This window comes from Lynx canadensis, chromosome F2 (assembly GCF_007474595.2).
Source record: "Lynx canadensis isolate LIC74 chromosome F2, mLynCan4.pri.v2, whole genome shotgun sequence".
NCBI classification, from domain to species: Eukaryota; Metazoa; Chordata; class Mammalia; order Carnivora; family Felidae; genus Lynx; species Lynx canadensis.
The window spans coordinates 71,779,627-71,804,585 of NC_044320.2; the positions used below are offsets into that span (position 1 = coordinate 71,779,627).

At 43.7% G+C, this 24,959-nt stretch overlaps 1 protein-coding gene across 2 annotated transcripts in view; it reads left to right on the top strand.

Moving 5' to 3' along the window:
• CA8 (carbonic anhydrase 8) overlaps positions 1 to 24,959 on the top strand; it is an 88,687-nt gene that overhangs the window by 46,524 nt on the left and 17,204 nt on the right. For both annotated transcript variants that reach the window (XM_030304359.1, XM_030304360.1), the window contains exons 5-8: positions 3,334 to 3,396; positions 6,500 to 6,548; positions 7,915 to 8,027; positions 21,016 to 21,185. In XM_030304359.1, the coding sequence (XP_030160219.1) occupies positions 3,334 to 3,396; positions 6,500 to 6,548; positions 7,915 to 8,027; positions 21,016 to 21,150 (360 nt within the window). In that variant the 3' untranslated portion in view covers positions 21,151 to 21,185. The remainder of the gene's footprint in view (positions 1 to 3,333; positions 3,397 to 6,499; positions 6,549 to 7,914; positions 8,028 to 21,015; positions 21,186 to 24,959) is intronic.

The following is a 24,959-nucleotide window of genomic DNA, read 5'->3' on the forward strand; positions in this document are numbered from 1 at the left end:
GGTCTGCCTGCATTTTAATTTTGTGCAAAAAGCACTGGTGCAGATGCAGAGTTTAAAAATACTGGAAAGAAAAGGGATACTTGATATAGACAAGTTCTGGGGGAGACAGGAGGCTGTAGGATGACGAGCTTTTGTGGGTAGACTAACCTTGGAAAGAAGGAGGGGCCGCCCTTTCTTCACGACACGGGGTCAGAAGAAAGACTGGGTAGAAATGGCATGAATTTGAAGGTGGAGGATGGCTGGAAATTAGAGGAACTCATGCCTGATGGTCATAATCTCTGAGACGTACAAAGCAACATTATTTATAAAGCAAGGGAAGCATTGGTGTGGGATTGGGTTTAGAAATAGCCCAGGAGGAGATGATAATAGCCTTGACCGTCGGTCTGGGAGACCCACTTGGGAGCGGACATCCTAGATTGTACAGCACGACATATCGTGGATGGTTCTCTATCCAGGTAGAAGAGTAGAACATTCTAGCAAATTGTTTCATTGATCTGTTGCAGTGCAGATGATTTAGGAGGATGCAGAAAATTAGAGAATTGGGGGCGGTTGAAGAGGGGTCTCCTTCAGTGCAGGCAGGAAGGGAAAGAGACAAAGCAAAGAGGCCCCTGAGAGTCTTGGCTCCTTAGATGAGTGAATGTGGAGAGAGAAAAAAGAGCGAGAGAGCTAGATGGCTGGGAAACTGTGGTGAGAGGGAATGGTCTTCGGAGCTGACGTGTTCAGAGTGAAAAATTCAGGGAGTGTTCTTGGGATGGGTGCTGAGGCGGAATGTTGCTAGAAACCACGGAGGGCGGGGGGGGGGGGGGTAAAGACACAGACCGGTGGTGAAGCCCCCCGTAGTGACAGCAGGAGGTGATGCGTACGAGGGAGTGACCAGTGAGTCATTTTGTAAAAACGTTGCCCCTAATAGATCTTGACAGTGGGTGGTGCACTCAGAGGACAATGGCCCCGTGCACGTGGGTCAGAGTATCCATCGGGGCGGGGAACAGCAGGGCTCTGACCACAGCTTTCAGCCCTGTCTCTGAGGGAGATGGCACAGCGCCCACTGGACAGGCCCGGGAGAGCTGCGCCTCGAGCAGACCTGAGGGGGATCGGTAGACGGGGCGGGTGGTGGCCGAGCTTGTCGGAGATGCGCTGGCGCCCTGTCGCAGAGGGCTCGGTAGAGATGAGGCGGAGTGAGAAGGTGGAAGAGCACAGGGCCGTGCAGGGCCCACGGTTTGCGTTTTGGATGACAGTGAAAGATGGCGAAGGTGAGAGGTAAGACGTGACCTGGCCTCCCTCCCCATCCTTGGCACCAGGCCGTGCTGTCACCTGGATTGCTGTGGGATCTTGGGGACCGGGGCGTACAGAGTATCGTCTGGCCTTGCTTGTGGTGGTGATAACCTCTTCGTACAGAAATTTGGCAAAGGAGGAAAGGAAGAGAGGGATCATTCGCCGGGGTTTGTTGCAGATTTAAAACTCTCGCAGAAAGTAAAGAATCTTTGTAGATCGAAGGAGCCAATGATAGTTGAGTGCTACCAGATGTCACAACTATTTGATGCTGTGTGACATTCTGAGCGAGGATGATAATGGGTGGTATTAATTGAATTGCCATGTTCCATGTCCTTTTGTAGTCTTATCTTCCACCCTATCAGCGCCACCCCCCCCCCCCCCATGAGGAATCTGAAGGACAGAGGTTAAGTAAACTTGCTTAAGGCTGAAAAGTGAGTCAGGCTCAGAACCCGGACACCCAGCATAGGTGACCTTGCTCCTGAACCACGACACTGAGGACTCTTTCAACAAGTTACAGTCTGACAGCAGATGCGTTAAAGGAAAACGGACCCCATCTGGAATCCTCCAGATGCTACGTCATGGTTAACCGAGTACAACAAAGAGAGAGGTCCGTTTCCCCAGATGACTGGGCAAAGCCTTCTGCTAACAGATCCAGGCTTCTGCACTCACGACTACATTTGCCTTCGGTATTATTCTTTAGCTTTAGAGGGTTCATTTTCTGTCTTTAAAGCCTGTCTGAGGAACTGCAAACACTTGGAAAATAGTTGAAGCCTTGGCTGTTTGGAACTGATTGGGATGTCTTAGGTTACGTGAGTTTCTTGTCTCTTTTCTCTCTCTCGCCCCTTCACCTGGCATGCTTCGCAGTTGCTGCCCGTGGAGAGACACGGAAAATGGCGACACGTTGACAGCTTTTCTAGCTCCTGTAGGTCATTCTCCACACCTTTCTGTGGAAGAGAAAAAGTGAATGATAATAGTGTTTATCTAAGATTTTAAGTTATCTCTTGCTGTTGCTGTCGTCCGTTATCACGGACCATTGAAACCTGGTCGGAAAGTGGAAATCAGATGGCACTTACAATTTCTAATGTTAAAGTCAAGAATACTTAATGTCAGATTTCTTTGAAGGCTCACGTTCTTTGAAGCATATTATACACTAAAAATATGGAATGATATGTAATGTTTTAAAATAAAAATCAATGAACAGCATATTTTGATGTATTTAAGAATAAAAAGGTGATTTCACAGTTATGTCCAGTGGTAATCAAGAGATGTCCTGATTTTGGTGACTTTAAATATGAAATCACATACTTACTTTTCTGAGTTAATACAATTTTTCAACGTTGGTAAAGTCTTTATGACAATGGTCTAAAAATGCCAAAGGTAAAAACGAAAGTGTTTGGAATGTGATGAGCAATTTTAATAAGAAATCCCCTTGAAATTGTAATCATTTGATAAACAGTTGGCCCTTGAACAAACATGACTTTGAACTCTATGGGTCCATTATACATGGATTTTTTTATGGTATAGTACTGTAAATGTTTTCTCTTTCTTATGGTTTTCTTAATAATATTTTATTTTCTCCAGCTTACTTTATTGTGAGAATACAGTATATAACACGTATAACATTCAGAATCCGTGTTAATTGACTGTTGCTTTCAGTAAGGCTTCAGGTCAACAGTAGGCTATTAGTAGGTAAGTTTTTGGGGAGTCAGACATTATACGTCATTTTCAAGGGCACAGGAGTCAGTGCCCCTTAACCCCCTCATTGTTCAAGGGTCAATTACATAGAGCAGAGTGGGTGATGATCCATACAGAGCAAGATGAATTTAGAATGAATTGTTGGAAATGTCCAAGAACATAGCTAATACTTTCTTATACTAGCTTCTCTTACAACTTTAATTGCCTTTAGTAGAAGTTGACCTGGTTATTAATAAAAAGGTCATTTACTTACTCCCTGAGAAGGAAATTCAGGTGGACTTGAACTTTACTTTCTGTTAGTTATTTTGAGTAAAAGCTGAGTGTTTAAAAAATTTTGTGGTGTGGTTTATGCTTTATGTATTTCAGATAGGAAAAGAACATGTAGGTCTGAAGGCTGTGACTGAAATCCTCCAGGATATTCAATATAAGGTAAGTTATTATTTAAAAGAAAATGAAAATACTGGTTATGGCAGAGGTCCCCAAGACCATTCTCAGATTGATGATTCGCTAAAAGGACTCACGGAATAGTTGTTATTCTCATGGTTGTGGTTGATTACAGACGGAGGACACAGGTGAAAAATGACGGCAGTGCAAAGGTGCATGGGGCAGAGTCCGGGAGAAACCAAACACAAGCTTCCCGCTCTCCTACCCCAGTGGAATCGCTTTGGGATGAGCCTGATTCTTTCAGCAGTGATGCGTCACGGCATGCGTGAAGTGTCACCCATCAGAGAAGACTAGCTGAGCCTTTGTGCACAGGGATTTTACTGGGGGTCACTTATATGAGCACACGGTGTCTGTGTCACTGACTCCATCACTCCCACCCCAGCTCGAGCAAAACCAAAACCACGCGTTTTCAAAAATCACATTGTCAGGGTAAACTTATCTGGTCCGGCTGGTAGAGCGTGGCCCAAGGTCTCAGGCATACAGAAACATTCTTATCAGCAGAATATTCCACAACCTTCGAGCCGATCAAGGCCAGTCCTGAAGACAGACCTCCTTTTGAGCAACCCAGGCCTGCTGAGTTCACCTTTTCCACTTACTGGTTGTAGGAAAGTTGTGTAAATGAAACAAAAATTACGGCACTTAACACTTCAGAAAGACCAGCACGTAGAGGCTGTAGGATCCTTTATCTCAGAGAAGGTGATTTAGTTGGATATGATTCTGTGGTGATTCAGCCCAGCTTTGCTGGAAGCACAAGTTCTGTTTTAAACTGTACTTTTTAACACTCACATTGCATTGATTGAATCTGAGTGGCCTTGGAGGGCAATGGCGTATTCCTGGGTGGCTTCTGGAGATACAGCACAGGATTCAGCGATCCAAGGCCAAACCAAAAATCAATCTGGGAATGAAGTCTGATTAGCTCTAGGCCGGCACAAGCCCAGGACCTCTCGAATGAGGCAGCAGCCTCCACTGAAGATTTCCTGAGCAGGCTCAGAGTGAATCCAGCTACCCGAGGGAAAGCGCAGAGTAGTCAGAAAGCTGGTAAAAAAGGAGGAAGGACACATTTTGACTGACATGTGTCTACTAGAAATGGATTGAGAAATTCTCTTTCATTTTTTCTGCTCAGATGGCATCAATCTTTCTGGAATACGGGGGGGGGGTGGGGGAGAGTAAGTACGCGGGATTCTCTCTCTTTTTTCGTGTTTATTTTTGAGAGTGAGAGAACACACGCTGGCACAAGCAGGGGAGGGGCAGAGAGAGAATCCCAAGCAGCCCCCACACCGTCAGCACAGAACCCATGTGGGGCTTGAACTCACAAACTGTGAGATCATGGCCTGATCTGAAATGAACACTTGGATGCTTAATTTTTTTTTAAATATAATTTACTGTCAAATTGGTTTCCATACAACACCCAGTGGTCATCCCAACAAGTACCCTCCTCATTGCCCATCACCCACTTTCCCCTCTCCCCCACCCCCCATCAGCCCTCAGTTTGTTCTCAGTATTTAAGAGTCTCTCGTGGTTTGCCTCTTCCCTCTCTCTTTTTTTTTCCCCTTTCCCCTCCCCCCTGGTCTTCTGTTAAGTTTCTCAGGATCCACATAAGAGCGAAAACATATGGTATCTGTCTTTCTCTGCCTGACTTATTTCAGTTAGCGTAATACCCTCCAGTTCCATCCACGTTGCTGCAAATGGCAGGATTTCATTCTTCCTCGTTGCCACGTAGTATTCCATTGTGTATATAAACCACGATTTCTTTATCCGTTCATCAGTTGATGGACATTTAGGCTCTTTCCATGATTTGGCTATTGTTGAAACTGCTGCTGTAACCATTGGGGTACAAGTGCCCCTATGCATCAGCACTCCTGTATCCCTTGGGTAAATTCCTAGCAGTGCTATTGCTGGGTCATAGGGTAGGTCTATTTTTAATTTTTTGAGGAACCTCCACACTGTTTTCCAGAGCGGCTGCACCAGTTTGCCTTCCCACCAACAGTGCAAGAGGGTTCCCGTTTCTCCACATTCTCGCCAGCATCTATAGTCTCCTGATTTGTTCATTTTAGCCACTCTGACTGGTGTGAGGTGATATCTGAGTGTGGTTTTGATTTGTATTTCTTGACGAGGAGCGACGTTGAGCATCTTTTCATGTGCCTGTTGGCCATCTGGATGTCTTCTTTAGAGAAGTGTCTATTCATGTTTTCTGCCCATTTCTTCACTGGAGTATTTGTTTTTCGGTCTTGGATGCTTGATTGATGGAGCCCACCCAGGTGCCCCAAGTAAGCTGGATTCTTTAGTGTGTCAGATAGTTCCTAGAAATAAGGAAGAGACCAAGAGGTTATGCATTAACTTGCCCTGTTATGTCTGTATTGATAAAGTAATTTTATAAGAGACATCCAACTGCTGTGATAGGTCTGTTTGCCTCGAGGGCCTGAGCATTTTAAGTGGCGCTTTGTAAAATACTGATTGTAAATGTGAACTGTTGAATAATGCCACAAATATTTTATTGAAATTTAAATACAGCTTTGATAAAAGTTGGTAAGAATTGAATATTTTCACTCAGGTGTTAGTTTTCCCTCCCTGGAGGAAGAGAGCACCTAGAAAACATCATAGAGCTGGGTTACCACATGCAAATGGAGCAAAATGAGAGTTTCGGAGGCAGGTTATAATGCCAGGAAGGCTAGGAGCTGAGGGCAGAGCAGCGGGAGGAAGGTCATTTCAGAAGGATTCCCTGAACCAGGGTTCAGGCATTTTACACCAAAGCCCGTCTCTGGTGTGGATGTGGTAGGGCCGGAAAAGTACCTGGCGTGGGGCCTACAGACGCTGGACAGACAGAGTTAAATTTCACTCCGGGGATTAAAGGGAAAATTGAACCATTGTAGCAGAGAAAGAACCATAAGCTCAAAGCAGGAGTATCTTGTCGGAACGAGCCGCTGTTTCTCCAGTGAGGAGACGGAATCAGGAACCCACAAATTTGTGGTGTCGAGGCTGCCGTTCAGAAAAGACTTCAACCTGGATTTTTAGTGCTAATGGATTTTTATTATACGATTTAGAAGTTTTATCTTAACATGGGGTAAATTTTTTTTTTTTTCTTTTTCAGGGGAAGTCCAAAACAATACCCTGCTTTAATCCTAACACTTTATTACCAGGTAGGTGCTCATCTTGATGGCATAAGAGGAATTTTAACCGTGTGGATACGACCGCACTGTTTCCCTCATAATACATATAACTATGTATTGTTAGTTAATACAGTTTCTTTACAACTTGTATTCTCCGTAGTAGGTACCAGTTTCAGGTTGCTCTGAACATGGGAGTAAACCTTTTGAAATAATAAACATTTTGTCACTTGTTCTATTATTCTCTGAAGAGTTTCCTTTGGATTTTTAGCTGTAAAAATGGCTACCTCTGTGAAAAGCACGAGCATAACATGACCTTGATACACTTCTAGGATTGGTCAGCGAGGTTCTTTTCAACCTCTGAGTGAAATAAACTTTGTATCTAATTGCAGTGGTGCTATTGTTTAGGTGTTACTCTAATCGGTTAAGTATACCTAAACGTATAAGAATCATGTATATGATGCTCAAAACATAGTTTGTACTTAAAGGTTGTTTGGTATAAAAGTTTTGTCTTTACATTTCTCTGCCAAAATTTTATGCTATTTCTTAGTGTTTTAAACAAAACCAAATAGGCTGACCCATTGTATCTTCGGCTTCCTACATTTAACTGCCTCACGGCAAAGCGGTTTTTGCCGTGTGTTGAACACTTATCCATCATATTCGATTGTGAATTCCTCTAATGCGGAGCTAAAATATTTCTTAGGAATGATTTCTTTTGTCCTGTCATAATAGGACTTTAATATTTTACTGTTGAGGGAGCAGTATAAGACGCAGCTACAACAGAATGGTTGAAGACACAGACTTTGAAGTCAGACCGCTTGGGTTTGAATCCTGGCTCTCTGCCATTTATTAGCTGAGCGACCTTGGGCAAATTATGTAACCCTCTGTGATTCAGTTTTTCCGTCTGAAAAATGGGGCTAATGACACTATGTATCTTGTTTGTTGTAAGGGTTAGATGAGTTCATGTAAAGTGCTTAGAACAAACAGTGCCTCACATGGAGTAAGTGTTGAATTAGTACTGAATTACGTATGAGTAAGTCAGGTCAGTCCTTCACTAAAGTACAAAACACCACAGATACACTTCTTCCGAAGTGACCAAACTTGGTATATACGTACACGTGTGTACGTATATATCAGGTTTATATAGCCATATTTGGAGTATATAGTGATACAATGATAGAAATCGCTAGAAACAATAGAAAGAATGTTTGTCATATTTTCCCATTAGTTATTTTCTTCGTGAGCATTAGTTTAAGAATACATGTGCGAGGCTCTAGTTTAAAATGACTTCAGTCTGAAAACTGTTGTTTAGACAGTTTGTAATTTTAAAAATGATTATTGGAATCTTCAAGATCGTCATTAACTTAAATTTTCATGACATGTCCATGTGGTTGCACAGATCCCTTGCTGCGAGATTATTGGGTATATGAAGGCTCTCTTACCATCCCACCTTGCAGTGAAGGTGTCACCTGGATATTATTCCGATACCCTTTAACTATATCCCAGCTACAGGTGAGTACAACGTTTTAAATCTTTCAGAAGAAGTTCTGAGTTAAAGGTTAAATATTGTTTCTGTAAGAGAGAAATGTCTTTTATGTTTTAGCTTCCTTTAGATCTGTCACATCTTTGCAGATGAAAGTTAAATAAATGTCTTGAACCAGTGAAAGCAATTGAAAGGTCAGGGATGAACAAAACCAAGCTATCATTTATGAACTGTATTTTAAAAGTTAGTTTTTATAGAGTAAATAGAAGTCATGGAAATAGTCAGACTTTTGATTAGTCTAGTTATTTCTTTGTGTAGGATTCCCCAGGAGTGGAAAGGAGAAAGGTCTTGGAAATGAGAACGTTGGTTATTTCTGTGAGACATGTGGGCTTTATAATACTTCTTCCTTGTCTTGCACAAGAAAGTTTTGTAAGCAGAAGGGTGAAGGGGAGGTAAAAGGAAAGATCCGGATTGTTCTCTAGCCCCACGTTTGGTCACTTAACTTCCCACCTTAGGCTTTGCATAGGTGCTCTAATGCTGATGCACAGGGGTGGAGGCCCCAAGTTGCATGTCCTGGGCTGTTGGCTGGTGGAACATGAGGCAACATCATTATAACGTGTTTAAATAATGATTTTGATATTATTACAAGAGAGGTACTTCAAATGTCTCCTGTCCTCCAGGGGTCTAAGGGATGTGTTCTAAAAGGCTATGTTTTTTTTCTTCATGATCAATCTCAGAAGTCTTAAGCTATACTCCAAACAAACCAAGTTTCCTTTAATAACGTTTTATAGATTTTTATTATATCCCCTATCATTTTATAAGAACTTTAAGTTTACTAACTACTCAGTAAACCCTTCTTTTTTGCTTGTCCTTAAATCTTCAAAATCCTTTCAGCCTTTAATAGTTGCTTCTTATTTTTCTTTTTCCAAGGATTAATTTTAAGAGTTACCAATTTAGCTTCGCCATCCTTTTACAGACTTTGATCACATCACCTTTAGGCCTTCATATTTTTAATATAACAGATCCCTTGTTGATTCATTCATCCCTCTGGTCTCACAAGGAACTATGCCCAGTGCCAACCAGACACACAAAGAACATAGAGATTAAAACGTAGTCTTTACCCTCAAAAAGTTTGCCGTAGAGTTGAAGAAGCAAACAGTCACACAGATAGTTATGTTCATCGTGAGCAGCGAGGTGTGCTGGAAACACGTAGGAGAGAAACCCATCCCTGACTGGGAACTTTTAAAATTAATTCTTAGAAAAAGAAGTAAGTGAATAATTCCTGAAAGATATTAGGAGTAAGTCTAGTAAAGGAGAGAAAGGAATTAGAAATTGGAGTCTAATGTTAGGATCAGAAGTTTGGACTACTGATTATGGGTTTGGATTCGAACACCAAGATGATAGCTGCGGTAACCGGTCAATGTCAACATTTCAATGACTTGTCACAGAAGAAATGGATTTCTTACTCAGAATCCAGCAAGTGGGTTTCTTCTTCCTGGTGAAGGCTCCTCTCTGTGCAGTTGTTTAAGGGACCAGATTGAAAGACACTGCCTCACTCGCAGAGTTGCCCTAGGTGTGGGCACGTAGCCAACAGAAAGGGGAAGAGTGTGAAGAATCTCCAGGAGGATTTTTTAAGGGCCAGTCCTAGAAACGGCGAACACTCATGCTTGCCTTCTCTTGGCTGGAACTCAGCCACATGGCCACATCTGACTGCGGGGGAGGCAGGGAAGTGCATTCAGGCTTCATGTCCAGGAAGAGGAAGAAGTGGGTTTGATGCAGAGTTGTGCTCAAGTTGAGGAGGAGACAAGACACCAGCTGATTAGAGAAGCTCAGGGCAGCTGGAGGCGATGGTACCATGCAGGGCACCAGGAAGGACTTGAGGACAGTCAGGAGGGAATGATGTCCTGGGATCCAGGATGAGAGAGAACATTGCCAGCGTGTAGAGGAGAGAAGTTAATAGTGACAGATGCCTCAGAGAATCTCCGTAGGATGAGTGCTGCCCACCGGAGTGGCAGTTAACCCTACCTTACAGAAATGAGCCCAGATGCCAGTAGGTAGTTGTGGGGATCCACCCCGATTCCGTGTGATTATCAGTATTGGGTGCCTAAGCACTGTCGCCGTTCAAGTCTTGCCCTTTATGACATTACAGTTCCTTTGAGACCCTCTTTTTTCCATGTGAGACCTTGACAGGAAATCTCACTGTATCAGAGAAGGTTTCTGCCTGTTTGGCCTATGTTTTGTGTCCCCAAGTAGGAAGAGTTTGGTTTCTTTTGACAGTTGGAAACAGAGAGCAAGATCTTCAGAGGCCGATTGAGGGAGGGATCATTGGCGTAAGAGGAGCCAGTGGACACAAACAAATGAGATACCCAAGAAGAGAGTATGGGCGAAGAAGAGTCGAGAAGATGGTAGAAACATTCTCTTGGGACTTTTTCCTGAGGGCATCCTGTCTTTCAGAAGAGAACTCTTCTAAGCTGGCAGCGTCCCGTGGGGCTTACTACTCTCCTTTTGCTGTCTGGTTACCCCCAAGTCTGGTCCTCTCACCGAGATCACATTTCCAAAGCAGGGAAGAAGGTCTGGGATTAGGAAGTGGGCATGTGAAGGCCGTGCTTGTGGTTGGCCAGCCCGTCCAGGTCAGACTGTGAGAGATTGCCACCTCAGCGGTCCTGATATTATGATTGTTCTGGGAATGACGTATATCAGAGATCAGACATCCCTCTGCATTTGCTTTTCCTGTAACTTGCTTCTAGGACAGTGATACACGTTTCCTTGTTGTTGCTGCCAGTAGCATAAAATCTTGGACGACCAAGTTTCAAAGCATTGAGGCTTGATATACAGTATGTTTTGTGATGCTGGGGATGCATTCATTGGCTTTTACATGTCCCTGACCCTATTAATGCAAGAAGTTAACTGATAGTATTTTGCCATAGTCCTGTCTTCCTTTACCCTTGTCAAAGGCGGATGTTAGCATGGGGAAGATCTCCTTTGAGAATAATATGGGTAATTTATTCATTAACTCATGCATTCATGGATCGATTGGGTGATCTGGCATTTTCTACATTCCAGGTACCATAGTAGGCACTGAAGTGGAGGACGAGTAAGACATGGTTCTGACCTCAAGGAGTTCACCCTCTAGGGGGAAGGCGAATATGTTCACACTTAAAGCACAGTAATTTTGTGTGAACAGTGCCTTGGTATGATGTGAATATGGTTTTGTGGTAGCACAGAGGACAGACATCAGATAAGATTTAGCCATCTAGTACTCCTTCCCCGGCCAGGTGGTGGGGTGTGGCACGATTGTTAGTGGGCATTGCCAACCGGGGGAGAAGTGTCGGCACAGGCACGGAGGACTTTGGAGATGCACGCTGTTAGTATAAAGGGCCAGTGGCATGAGGTGAAGTTGGAGAGGAGATGAAGGGCCTGACCTTCATCAAAGAGCCTTGATGTTGTGCCGTGGAGGCTTCCTGAAGGCAAGGAATCTCCGGGATGTTGTGAGGAAGAAAGAGACGAGGCCAGGTTTGAATTTGAAAAACCTCTCTGTAGGTACAGGATGGAGATGGAAACCTCAGTTAAGACCGTGACAGTGAGATGAAAGGAGAGGAATGCCTTTAGAAATAATACAGTAGTAGAATTGGTGACTGATGACGCTGGAGGGTTTTCAGGGAGTTCGAACCCACATACTACTCCCTGGATTTTGGCTTGAGTGACCGGTGAGTGTGATGTTGCTCTCCACCATGATAGGGAACAAAAGTGGAAGAGCTGGCTTTATGGAGAGTATTAGGAGCTCGTGGCTGTAAATGCGGAGAGTTCGAGATGCCTTTGTGACATCCAAGAAAGGGGCGTATTACAAAGGTGATGGTTGAAGCCCTACGTGTAGAAGAGGAGATCCTTCAGGGAGAGAAAGGGAATGATGCTGGGAGTGGCAGCTGATGAGGGCATGCGTTGCAAGAGTTGTCCCCGTGCAGTGACTCAAGAAGGGGGTGACAGTCAAGAGGTTGATGTAGCGTAATGTCTGGAAGCCACGGTGGGGCGTGGGCGTGAGTTTTGAGGGGGAAGGAGTGGCGAGATGAGAAGTATCCGATGCTGCACACACATTAAATGAACGGCTGAAAAGTATTAGTTGTATTTAGCCACGAGGAGAGGTCTCAGCAAAGTATTAGTTGTATTTAGCCACGAGGAGAGGTCTCAGACGTGAATATGACGTGGAAGAATCTGAGTCTGCGGTCCTATTTGTTCAGCATCACTTTGTTTAGGGTACTTTTCTAACGATAGATCAGACCTTACAGCGAAAAATAAAACTTTAACACCACAATACATTTCTATTTATTGGAAGTTAGGATTAACCTTGGTGAGCCAGAAAAGAGAACATTCGCCATCCCTCTCAGAACTCCATTAAGGATTCCCTTGCTAGCACGTTAACGCACGGGGATGTGAATGTTGAACTACATTGTGAATGTCAACCGATGTTCTGTAAATCTGAGCAATAGTGTTTTACTCCCCTGTTGACTAGCGTGCGATGCTAAGATTCAGAGACAGAGCACTGGGCCTTTGTGTCTGGCTGGCTTCAAAGGGGACCTTGCTTTCTGTTGTCCCTCTGAGTAGGGTCAGTGACATACTCTAACCCTAACCCACCTGTTCCTCGATTGTTGGGAAAAGCCGTATCTTCCTCTCTGGGAGCCAAAACCAAATGTCCCAACTCCTCTTGAAAACAGGTGACTTCCCAGTTAGCTGTAGCTTTTTAAGAAAAGATTTAGGTACTATTTGCACAAAGCTCCATGCTAGCATCTGTTCAGAGGGCAGCAGTGTTAAAATGCACACATACACATATTAGAATGCATTTTAATGTGGTTTATATATACAACGGAATACTACTTGGCAATGAGAAAGAATGAAATCTGGCCATTTGCAGCAACATGGATGAAACTGGAGGGTATTATGCTAAGTGAAATGAGTCAGGCAGAGAAAGACAGATACCATATGTTTTCCACTCATATGTGGATCTTGAGAAACTTAACAGGAGACCGTGGGGGAGGGGAAGGGGAAAAACAAAGTTACAGAGAGGGAGGGAGGCAAACTGTAAGAGACTCTTGGATACTGAGAACAGACAGAGGGTTGGGGGGGGTGGGGGCGAGGGGAAAGTGGGTGATGGGCAGGGTGGAGGGCACCTGTTGGGATGAGCACTGGGTGTTCTATGGAAACCAATTTGACAAAAATTATATTTAAAATGCACACATGCACATATTAGAATGCATTTTAGAGTGATTTTGGAAAAAAATCATAATTTTTGGAAGATATAAATTAGTCTGTCGGTTGACTTGAATGTTTCACTGTTGCTGCTCTTAGAATTTCAGAGAAAGCAGAGCAAAAATGGAAACGGTCTAGAGAGGGCAATAAAAATGAGAGGGACTAGAGGGAGAGATGTGGTTCTAAAATTTAGACCAAGAAAAATTGAGACCTCTCGTATCATTATTGCGCTTAAAGAGGAACAGAGAAAAGGGGAGGGATTGTATATAAAATACCAAAGGGAACAGCAAATAGTAGCTAGAGTCTTTGCATAGCTGACTATATTGAGAAATATAAAACTGTATTGAGGAAGAAATGTTTACTTTTAGATGCCAAGGTTAACATGTAAATTAAGCTGCTGGGTATTATTACGGAAATAATGGGTATCTTGAAATAAACCATCTGCCATAGGACAATAATGTCTGCACTAGCCACATTAAAGAAAAAGCTCTAAATCATCGCACCTTTTAATGAAATGCACAGCAGCTAGATTTAAGGAGGAGTCATCTTCTGTTTGTTGATGGAGAGTTGACAGTTAAGCCTATCCTGGAGCATTTTCGCCCTTCTAAAGTACTCAGAATTCTAGAGTATGGATCTGGGAGCCTCTGCTTAGTTGAATTTGTTCATATTATTCTTGGTTAGCATAGCATATGCTAGGGGGAAAAAGCATGCTATTGGATGGATTTGAATGAGTGTAATTTTCTTTTATTTTGCTATGATCCATAACTGTTAAATTACTTTTCAATAAACAGTGGTCTAAGCATTAGGATGCTACAGGAAAATTTTTTTCCAGCTGAATTATTATGTTTGGAGATGAGATTCCAAGAATGGAATAAAAAATAACCAGATTTCTTCAAGTCTGTCAACAGAATTTTCAGACACATCCTGATTTCCAGAGACATTAAAATGTGAACAACACTCAGGGTTGATAAAATGTGGTTATTTTGATATAATGGCATGTGTACAAGTATGTGCACGCACACACACGCAGATGACTGATAAAGTTTTACTCTCCTTTGCCTTTTTTCTCTCTTCTGTTTCCTGTTACTCATCTGTTCCTATTTGTTAATTTATCTGCTTTCTCAAGTTAGATGTGCCTGTCTTTGTTTTTATCTCTTTCAACGTTATGTGATCCCAGTGAAGCAAAGGAATATAAATGTGCTTGTTGTTCTTCACTATGTGGATATTTGTCTTGTTAGAACTTGGAAAACCACTTTTAATTTTCTTTTCTTCTCCATTTTCCTTCCTCTTCATCCTTCCCCATTCCATGTTTCTTAGAGGTTGGAAAGCGGGACTCTTCCTAGCCCCAGCAGCCCGGGTCAGGTCATGATGTGTGCTTAGCCAGTGCTTCCTGGCTCACCTGGTCCTGGGTGGCCAAGGGGGTGTTACTATATCCAGGATTCAGTGGCAGGAGCAGGGCCCCTCTTTCTGTGTGCTCCACATGGGTTTTGAGGTGCTGTTAACCCTAAAAACCAAGTTGCTGTGGGACCATGGCCTGGTCATGTTTGAAAATCATTTCAGGGGCACCGGAGTGGCTCAGCCAGTTAAACATCTGACTCTTGACTTTGGCTCAGGTTGTGATTTCACAGTTGTGAGATAGAGCCCCATGTAGTCGTGGAGGCTACTTGAGATCCTCTTTCTCCCTCCTTCTGCCCCTCCCCTGCTCATGTGCTTGCATGTGTGCTCTCTCTACCTCTCTCTCTCTCTCTCTCTCTCTCTCTCTCTCTCAAAAATTTTTTTTTCCAAATCATTTGGAATATTTGTTGTAAATTTTTTTCTGTATCCATGATTCTCAAACTTGTGTTCTTGTTAGAACACAGATTGCTGGGGGGCTCCTGGGTGGCTCAGTCAGTTGAGCGTTGGACTTCAGCTCAGGTCATGATCTTGCGATTCATGAGTTCGAGCCCCACACTGGGCTTGTTGCTGTCAGCACAGAGCCCACTTCAAATCCTTTGCCCCCTTCTCTCAGTCCCTCCCTCCCCCCCCCCAAATGAGTAAACAAACAAACAAACAAAAGAACACAGATTGCTGGGCCCCACAGAGTTTCTGATTCAGTATGACTGGGGTAGGAACTTCTTCCAGGAAGCACACTTTGAGAACGCCTATTTCTTGTCTACTTGTATTTACCTCCATGTATAATTTAGAACAGCACTCTTAATACCGGAATGCGGAGTTTCGAAGGTAAGTATTGAGTATCCAGTGGAAACACAGTATGAGCCGCATATGTAAGATTAAAACTTCTGGTAGTCATAATAAAAAAAAAATCTAAATAGATGAAATTAATTCAGATAGTATAGTGGTGGTCATGAACTCTAGACTATAATTCTTTTTTTTTTAAAGTCACCAGCTGTTTATTCATCCAACTAATATTTTTTGAAGATTCATTACAAAAGAAAGAGTGAGAACAGAATAATGAACAACACAATACTTCCTTTTGGAGGTTCCTTACCTAGAACAGAGTCAAGGAGGTAAACAGTTATAACTCCTTGCATAACATGATCAGCTTGGCATTTTATTAATTAATTATCAAGAGTTTATTTCAATTCAAGTTAGTTACCATATAGCATATAGGGTAGTACTGGTTTCAGTAGTAGAATTTAGTGATTCATCGCTTCCATATAACACCCAGTGCTCATCCCAACAAGTGCCCTCAATGCCCATCACCCATTTAGCCCATCCGTCACCCTCCAGCAGCCTCAGTTTCTTCTTTATACATAACAGTCTCTTATGGTTTGCCTCCCTCTCTGTTTTTATCTTATTTTATTTTCTTTCCTTTCCCTATGTTCATCTCTTTTGTTTCTTAAAATTCCACATATGAGTGAAATCATATGGTATTCATCTTCTTCTGACTTACTTATTTTGCTTAGCATAATACACTCTAGTTCCATCCATGTTGTTGCAGATGGCAAAATTTCATTCCTTTTGATGGCTGAGTAATATTCCATTGTGTAATATTGATGGCTGAGTAATATTCCACATATATATATACATACATACACATACACACACACACACCACATCTTTATCCATTCATCTATTTATTAGTTGATGGACATTTGGGCTCTTTCCATGATTTGGCTATTGTCGATAGTGCTACTGTAAACATTGGGGTGCGTGTGCCCCTTCGAATCAGCATTTTTGTATCCTTTGGATAAATACCTAGTAGTGCAATTGCTGGGTCATTGGGTAGGTCTGTTTTTAACTTTTTGAGGAACCTCCATACTGTTTTCTGTAGGGTTCCCCTTTCTCTGCGTTGTCACCAACATCTGTTGTTTCCAGAGTTGTTATTTTTAGCCATCTGACAGGTGGTATCTCACTGTGGTTTTGATTTGTATTTCCCTGATAATAAGTGATGTTGGGCATTTTTTCATGTGTCTGTTAGCCATTGGTATATCTTCTTCAGAGCAATGTCTGTCCATGTCTGGCCTGTAATTTTGATGATGTTTGTGTATGCGTAGCTCATCAGTAACTGTCTTCAAGCAAAGATGGGAAGACAGTGACAGAGACCAGGACTGAGGATTGGAATAAGGGAATGTTGACATCATTGTTATTGGGGAGAGGATATTCTCTTCTCTAAGCTCTTAGGAAAATTAGATCAGATTAAGGAGTCAAAGACAGATGAGTTGGTTTATGGATGAGAAGTTAGTAAAAAAAGAGGGAGCAATGGCTTTAGAAAAAAGTGAGATAGTGGGCTGAAGAAAATGAAATAAACGAAAACAAGTCTGAGTACGTGAAAGCTGGAGAATCCTATAAATGACATATAACGTATAATCCCAGGGTATAGAAGTTTATATGGACTATTTAAGTACAGCCTGCTTTTGACTTGCTTTTGATGGCTGCCATAAGGAGTTATATTACTCTAATTCGTTTATTGCCATTACCTGATGATAAAATAATACGAGAACATTGACTTTTATGTGTTATTTTTCTCTTTTAACATGATAACAGAGATGTAAGTCAAAAGAAGTCTGGTAGAGGATATTTATAGAAACTTGGGAACTTTTAAAAACAATTAGTGCCAAACCTGAAGCCATGTAAATTAGCACTTTAAATGCAGTGCAGTTTTAAAGCTGAATGCAGTTTTAAAGCTGAACTTTGAGTGAATAATCTGGTTCATGAGTCACGGAAGGTTGGAGTAAATGCTTTAGACTAAGTAGAGTGCACTCCTGGTTCAGAGACCAGTCGCTGTTCAACTCTGCTACCTTCAGGAGATGAGGATTTCTCCCTGAAGCTTGGGTCTCTGTTGTCCCTCTCTCCCTCTCTCTCTCTCTCTCTCTCTGTCTCTGTCTCTCTTAAATTGGTTAAAAACAACCATGTTTAAGTAGAGTAGTATTAAAAATCAACGAAATCACCCCTACTGATACGTGTGACAGTGAAAGTCTCTGTACTGCCCTGACATTTGAATTTCATTGCAGACTTTTATCCTGAAAATATTATTCTGCTCATTTCTCAATGTCTGTCTTTTCAGTGGGAGATAACCCGGTATGGTCTTGAAACCATTTGAAGTGACTAAAGGTTTTGGGGAGGGGATTACTTCAGAAAAAATGGCATTTCAGAAGGACATGTTTTTCCCTCCATCTCTGTTGACGTTTGAAGTCTTCAAAGTGTTGCCTATGATCAGAGAAACACGTTTCTTGTGAAATAGTTCTCTCCAAGAATGCAGTGATTTGAGGCTGGCTCGCTGTGGATTCAGCTCATCTGTTCGAGAAGAAGCTGTTTTCACTGAATTTGCTTCAGGCTGAGGTCTGGGGCTTGAAAGATTTATTGTCAGCTCCGAATATGTAAATATAAAATTAACCTAGTTTTAACATAAGCCTCAAGGTCAATCCAAAAAGAAGCATTTCCTAAAATATATGTATGCAGTACGGTTTCTAGTCTCTGTCGCTCCTCAGTGACCTGGTGCATGGTATGAAGATTCTAGACACGGCCCTTACGTGGGGTTGACACATCAAAGTGAATGCAAGAAGGGAGCCCTTTCTGTTTTCTCAGTCAGTTGGCTTCTGACCTCCAGTCTGCTTTTTACCTATCAAGTTGTAGCTAAATATTTATCTCAGGATGCTAAAGGTTTGACTTCACAAGAAGTTGTGCAAGTAGCTGCCGAGCACATCTGCGTGCTAGACGTGTGCTGAGTGATTGTCGTGAATTATCTCACTCCTTGGACCGTGCTCGCAAGTACTGCCATCATCACGCTTATACACACGTGGAAACTGAAGCCTAAAGAGGTGACCTGATCGGGTCTTTGGGGGTCTTAGGGGTCAGAGCCCGGGGGGGTGAATGGGGTTTTGGGTGCAGAACCCAACTGCCTTCACCTCCATAGTCGCCTTCTTGAAGAAGCTCGACTGGGTTCCTTTCTGCTCCGTGACAAACTCGAAGTCAAAGCACACTCCACGGATGATGACGGGATTTGCACGCAACCTTGCTTCTAGAAGTTTTCCAGATGCAGTAAGCAATAGGTGCTTCCCGTATTCTCAGCCTGAGATCCCAAGGAAGTCTAGCGAAAAACCACTGTGTAGACTTAACAGCCACTTGCTCATCTCACGGGCACTGCTGTGCAAGTACAGCACACAGGTGTTCTAAAAAAGCAGACAACAGGACAGTAGCAGGTGGGTCAGCCTTCTCCCATTTAGGGAAATCGTTTGGAATGCTGAGAAAATAAGACCTTAGATTTCTAACTTGGGTTCAAATCTAACAAGCTACTTACTCTTCCCTGTGCTCCGTTTCCCGACGAGTATAGGAGTGGTGGGAATATTTGAATCCTGTGAGACTTAACTCTTTTGGAGTCTGGGAACCTCTTCTTTTTTTTTTTTTTTTTTTTTTTAAATTTTTTTTTTCAACGTTTATTTATTTTTGGGACAGAGAGAGACAGAGCATGAGCGGGCGAGGGGCAGAGAGAGAGGGAGACACAGAATCGGAAACAGGCTCCAGGCTCTGAGCCATCAGCCCAGAGCCCGACGTGGGGCTCGAACCCACGGACCGCGAGATCGTGACCTGGCTGAAGTCGGACGCTTAACCGACTGCGCCACCCAGGCGCCCCAGGGAACCTCTTCTTAGGAGAGGCACATGTAAACATTTGCATGTCATCCAGGGGTTCTAACCCCTGAATCAGTTGATCTCCTGCATTTCATTGTAGCTCACAAATGGCAGAATCCTGTGGCTCTGCCGTATGAAGAACATTTGTAGACAAAGCCCTGTTTTCCTGGTGAACTTTCGGTGAATCGATGCTCTTTAAAGCGCGTTTGTTCCACATCCGGGAATATGGAGGATACAGGTTATACTGAGTTGATTCGAATTTCTTTTTAAAAACTTTTTTTTAAGTTTTATGTATTTATTTTGAGAGAGAGAGAGAGAGAGAGAGAGAGAGAATGAGACAATGAGAATGAGTAGGGAAGAGGCAGAGAGAGGGAGAGAGAATCCTAAGCAGCTTCCACACTGTCAGTGCAGAGCCTGCTGCGGGGCTCAAACTCACAAACTGTGAGATCATGAACTGAGCTGAAATCAGGAGTCAGATGCTTACCCAGCAGAGCCACCCAAGCGCCCCTGAGTGATGAGAATCCTAAAGAGGTGGCAGTGAAGCCAGGAGAAGAGCAGGCCGACTGGGACTTGTCAGGCCTGGCTAACGTGGAAACTTCTTAATTGTTCAGTTTCTCCTTTCGTGGAAGGGGCAAAGAACGTGTCCTGTGGCTGTGCGACATTTAAGCAGAAGAACATCAGGTGATGAGTCCTGTAGCTAAATCGACGCATGCGAATGAGCCTGGTGAATGTTCATCACGTTCGCTTCTTGCTTCGCTAGTGTTTGGCGGGTCCCGGCAGCGAGTGGGTTCTTGGGCGATGGAGACCTGGCAAGTTGGGTACACTGATCCTTGAGACACTGGGGATCTCTTCCTTCCTGTGGAATGAGAATCCATGGGATCTGGGGAAGCCACCTGAGAAAGGGAGATGCACTTGAAAATCGATATTGTTGGGGCGCCTGGGTGGCGCAGTCGGTTGAGCGTCCGACTTCAGCCAGGTCACGATCTCGCGGTCCGTGAGTTCGAGCCCCGAGTCGGGCTCTGGGCTGATGGCTCGGAGCCTGGAGCCTGTTTCCGAGTCTGTGTCTCCCTCTCTCTCTGCCCCTCCCCCGTTCATGCTCTGTCTCTCTCTGTCCCAAAAATAAATAAACGTTGAAAAAAAAATTAAAAAAAAAAAAAGAAAATCAATATTGCTAAGGGGGGGAAGTTGGGCTTACGGTTTTGGACAGTCGGAGGTATTCACTGGGCCTGTGCGCTCCAGAAGGCTGGAAGAGCGGCAGAGGGAGTCTTGTGGTAAAGGAAACCTCCATCTGATAAATGCAGCATCTAATCAGGATCTATCTAATCAGGCTACAGCAGGACCAGAATCCATTAATGAAAGCTGTACTTGGGAAGCATTTAAGAGCACTCATTCATTTGTTCGCCTTGTCTTATCATGCAAGCTCTTGGGGAGGTGTGTATCATTCTCGCGTGAATGAGTCCAGCAGGTTTCTGTGGCTGTTGGGGTTGTCTGGAGACTTCGGTGTCTCCTCTTCTCCGGCCTTCGTTGCTTGGGTGCCACTTGTGTCTGATGCCTTCCTCAGGTCTGGAAGACTTAAGACGGTTTTGCTTTTCCTGAAGATCAACTTTAATTTTATTTTTTAAAACTCTTACAATGTATGCATATTTGAAGTCATTTATGAAGTGTCTAGCAAATAATCAGCTTGTGTTGCTCTGGTTTTATTTTCAGATCGAAGAATTTCGAAGGCTGAGGACACACGTCAAGGGGGCTGAACTTGTGGAAGGCTGTGACGGGATTTTGGGAGACAATTTTAGACCCACTCAGCCACTTAGTGACAGAGTCATTAGAGCTGCATTTCAGTAGCCAACGAGAACAGGAACGAGACTGCCTTCATCTGGGTATGTGCAGATTAAGGAAAAGAGGGCACACAGTTACGTGAAGCTGCCATGCCAGAGTTATTCTCATGGTGATGCTGATAATTTAGCAGCGTGAGTGCACTTCATTTTGATAAAACGGATGACACGTTCGCAAGCTCTGTTAATTACAAATCAGGTGGCTTTAAAAATTTCACGCAGTGTTGAGAAAGAATCTGTCATCCTTCTATTTTCCCACCAGAGCAGCCTTTAATTGTCGTTTTGCTTTAATATTGACCTTCATGAGATAAGGAGCCTCGAGGCAGAGAGGCAGCCCCTCTTTACTCCAGGTAAAGAGGTTAAGTCCTTTTTAAGCGCTCCCTATGCTGTAGCCTTGAAACGGCAGCAGTCACCTCCTGATGACTGAGGAACACAAAGGAGGCCACTGGAGGAGTGTGTGAGCCTCAGGGTTGACCCTTGTCTAATGCAGATTCGATCTTATTTATCGGGGTAGGCGAGGGCAGATCTGGCCTGCATTAAAACCCTTGACCTGTGCAAGTGCTTTTATTTGATAGATCAAGAAACACTTGTCAGTTACGTGAATATGGCACGTTTCTTTATTGTCTAAAACATAATCTATGCATTTTAACATACCGAATTCAATATGTGTATACCTTATCCCCATAGAGCTAACAGGATAAAACGTCATAGACACGGGAAAGCTCAAATATACATAAATGGCTGTATATATGCTGGATTATTTCTTTACCTTGTGCATTGCCTAAGAGTGCATACAGAGGTCAGTTCCCTGAGCTGGCCAACCACTGCTTCCCACAAGAGGAAAGCATCTGTCGGAGTTAACATAGGCAAACGGGTCAGAGCTTGGACTTTGTTCAATGGACCGTGGAGAGTGTGAGCTCACATACTGTGCGGGTGGAACGGTGTGTGGGAGTCCCAGGTCAGTAGAAATCTCTAGCCTCGAGAAGCTCACGGTCTCACAAGCTAGGCAGTGGACGTTGGAATTTTAAAAGGTGATCATTTTGTCCACGTGTTTCCCCATCCGTTTTTCTTGCCTCTCTCTATATACCACATATTCCTAATGTTCTGTCCAGACTGTCTTTTTTCTTATGTGAATGTGCTTTGCTCATACATTCTTTCCCACCCCTGCAGGCCCAACTCAAATACTGTTCTCAGCACAAATTCTCTGCTTCTCCCTTAAATTGTGCCTCTAAGTTCACATTCTTTCTTCCAGTTAGCTATGTGTGTGTTTCTTATTTTTTGTCTGTTAGATTCAAGGTTTTTAAGAGTTGAAGCATCTCCATTGTACCTTGAATCCATCATGACATATAATACTTTGTGTCTTGAATATCTATTGGCAAATTAGAAATTCTTTCTTTTCTAAAAATGTTTATTTTGAGAGCGAGAGAGAGAGAGAGAGAGAGTGCTCGTGAGTAGGGTAGGGGCAGAGAAAGAGGGAGAGAGAGAATCTCAAGCAGGCCCCGTGCTGTTAGCACAGAGCCCGATACGGGGTTTGAACTCACGACCTGAACTGTGAGATCATGACCTGGGCGAAAATCAAGAATAGGATGTTTAATCAACAGGGCCACCCAGGTGCCCCTGGAAATTCTTTAGAACTACGCATAGCGTGTATCAGCCAGCCACATTCCAGTCATTCACTGACTCCATTGCTTAGCCAGTACAGTTCTTCCCCTTCTGATTTTGGAGATGGTGAGGGCCAACCAGGCAAAGTTGCTTTCGTAGGAACGAGTGGGGACTTAGAGTAATCCATATATGGTAACAAGGGAGAAAAACCCAAGAGTGCTTTAAGCTTAGCCTTACAATGGAGGAACTAAAGAATTAAAATACATTTGCTCAAAATTCATTATCGAGCACCTACTATGTGAGGGTTCTGGGTATCCAAAGGTCAGAAGAACACGTTTCTGTTCTCATGAAACTTAGAATCTCATGTGGGGAGCCTGACAGAGGAAAAACAAATACTTCAAAAACATACAGTTACAGCTTATAATGAATCCATGAATGAGAAGAAGAAGAAAATGCAGTGAAGGAGATTTCAGATAGAGGGAATATCTCTTGCAAAGGCCCTGAGGGGCTGCTCCCTGTGGAGGAGGTGAGAATTTGATGCGTTGAGGTACAAAGGGAGACCCTGTACATCTGGCGTGTCGGAATCAAAGGGGCAGAGCTCTTATCTCGGAGGCCCCGAAGCCTCTGGCTGCCACATGAAGGCATCTTTATTTTGCTGTTGATGTGCTGAGAACCCATGAAGACTTTTACTCAGGGGAGTGGCTGGACCTCATGTGTGTTTTCAATAGATCACAGTAGCTGGGGAATGAACAGATCGGGTCATAGTGGGCTAAGGGGGAGGGGGAGGGGGAGGGAGATATTTTAGAAGTCTGCCGGGTAGCGGAGGTGAAAGACACAGTCTTGGCTACTAGAACAGGAGCAGTGGAGATGCGGAAAAGTTAAAGTGTGTTAAATAAACATTGAAAGTGATACTTAGTTGATAAATTGGATGATGGTGGAAGGAGATGGAAATAGCCAAAGATAGCTTCTGGGAATTGGGGGCTTTAGAAACTTGTGTGGAAGAAGTGCCATTGAATGATGGCAGGAAAGCCAGAGCAGACTCTGGGTCAGAAAGACAGTGGAGTTGGAGCTCGTTGAATGAGAGATGGTCTGTCAGTCACAGTAGTGGACCCCTCATGCAGGTACTAGAGTTTCGAGAGTGGAGATCAGAAAGGAGGTCTGAACTGAGTATGGTCGTCACTGGCATGGAGATTATGTAGATGTATGTGTATGTGTATAATGTTCTGATGCTACATGGGATCATCTCATTAAGTGCTCCTAAAATTTAACAGGCGGCCTTGTAAATAAGTTCCTGAAGCACAGAGAAATTAGACCACTGGCTAAAATAATGCAGTCCCTGAGTGGCAGAGCTGGAAATTGGACCTGGGCAGCCTGACCGGCAGAGCCCTTCTTCTTACCCACTGCACGGCAGAGGTCAGAGAGCATCCCCACACTGGCGGTGGGGGGTGGCGTGCTGAGGGAGGGATGTGTGTTGCGCAGGCGGGCCCGAGTTGAGTGGGAAGGGAGGAGGGGGAGGTGTCTTGTGATGTCTCAGAGGGGCTGATCCTAGCTGTGAGGTCCCTGAGGAGTTGAAAGGGGAAGAAACCTGGGGTGCCTGGCTGGCTCAGTTGGAACAGCATGCGACTCTTGATCTGGGGGCCTTGAGTGCAGGCGCCACGTTGGGTGCAGAGACTACTGAAAACGAAAAGGGATGAAATCCTAAGCAAATGTCGATACTGCTTTGTTACGAGAGTGGACACTTTCTGGGCTATTATAGGAAGGGAGAAGGAGGTGGTGGGTTGTAGCTTTTGAGTTTCCCTGACTTGCCTTTGTTATTTAAGGAAGAATGGGGCTGCAGCCAGGAGGCGTGAGAGCGGGAGGGAAGGTGGGAGATTGGAGCAGAGAGAAGGGAGGGACGGTGGGTTCACAGGAGCAACACAGTAGGAGGGGTGGGCAGGAGGTGCAGTGGGGTTGGGTGAACGTGAATTTATTGATTTCTCCAGTCTAGGTTTTAGTGTACTCTGTGAATATCAGTAACTATAAATGACACTTTTTATGAAATCAGATTATTACCTTGAATTTTTGATCCATATCTAGTCCTAGGCCAGAGTTGCCTTTCTGTAAAGATCTAAATAACCGTCGCTCTTTTCTGTCTCCCCCACACATGGCACACAGACCAAAATGTTGTTGATGAGATTATGTGTATTTCAGATACTTCGTATTCCTTATATGGTAGGA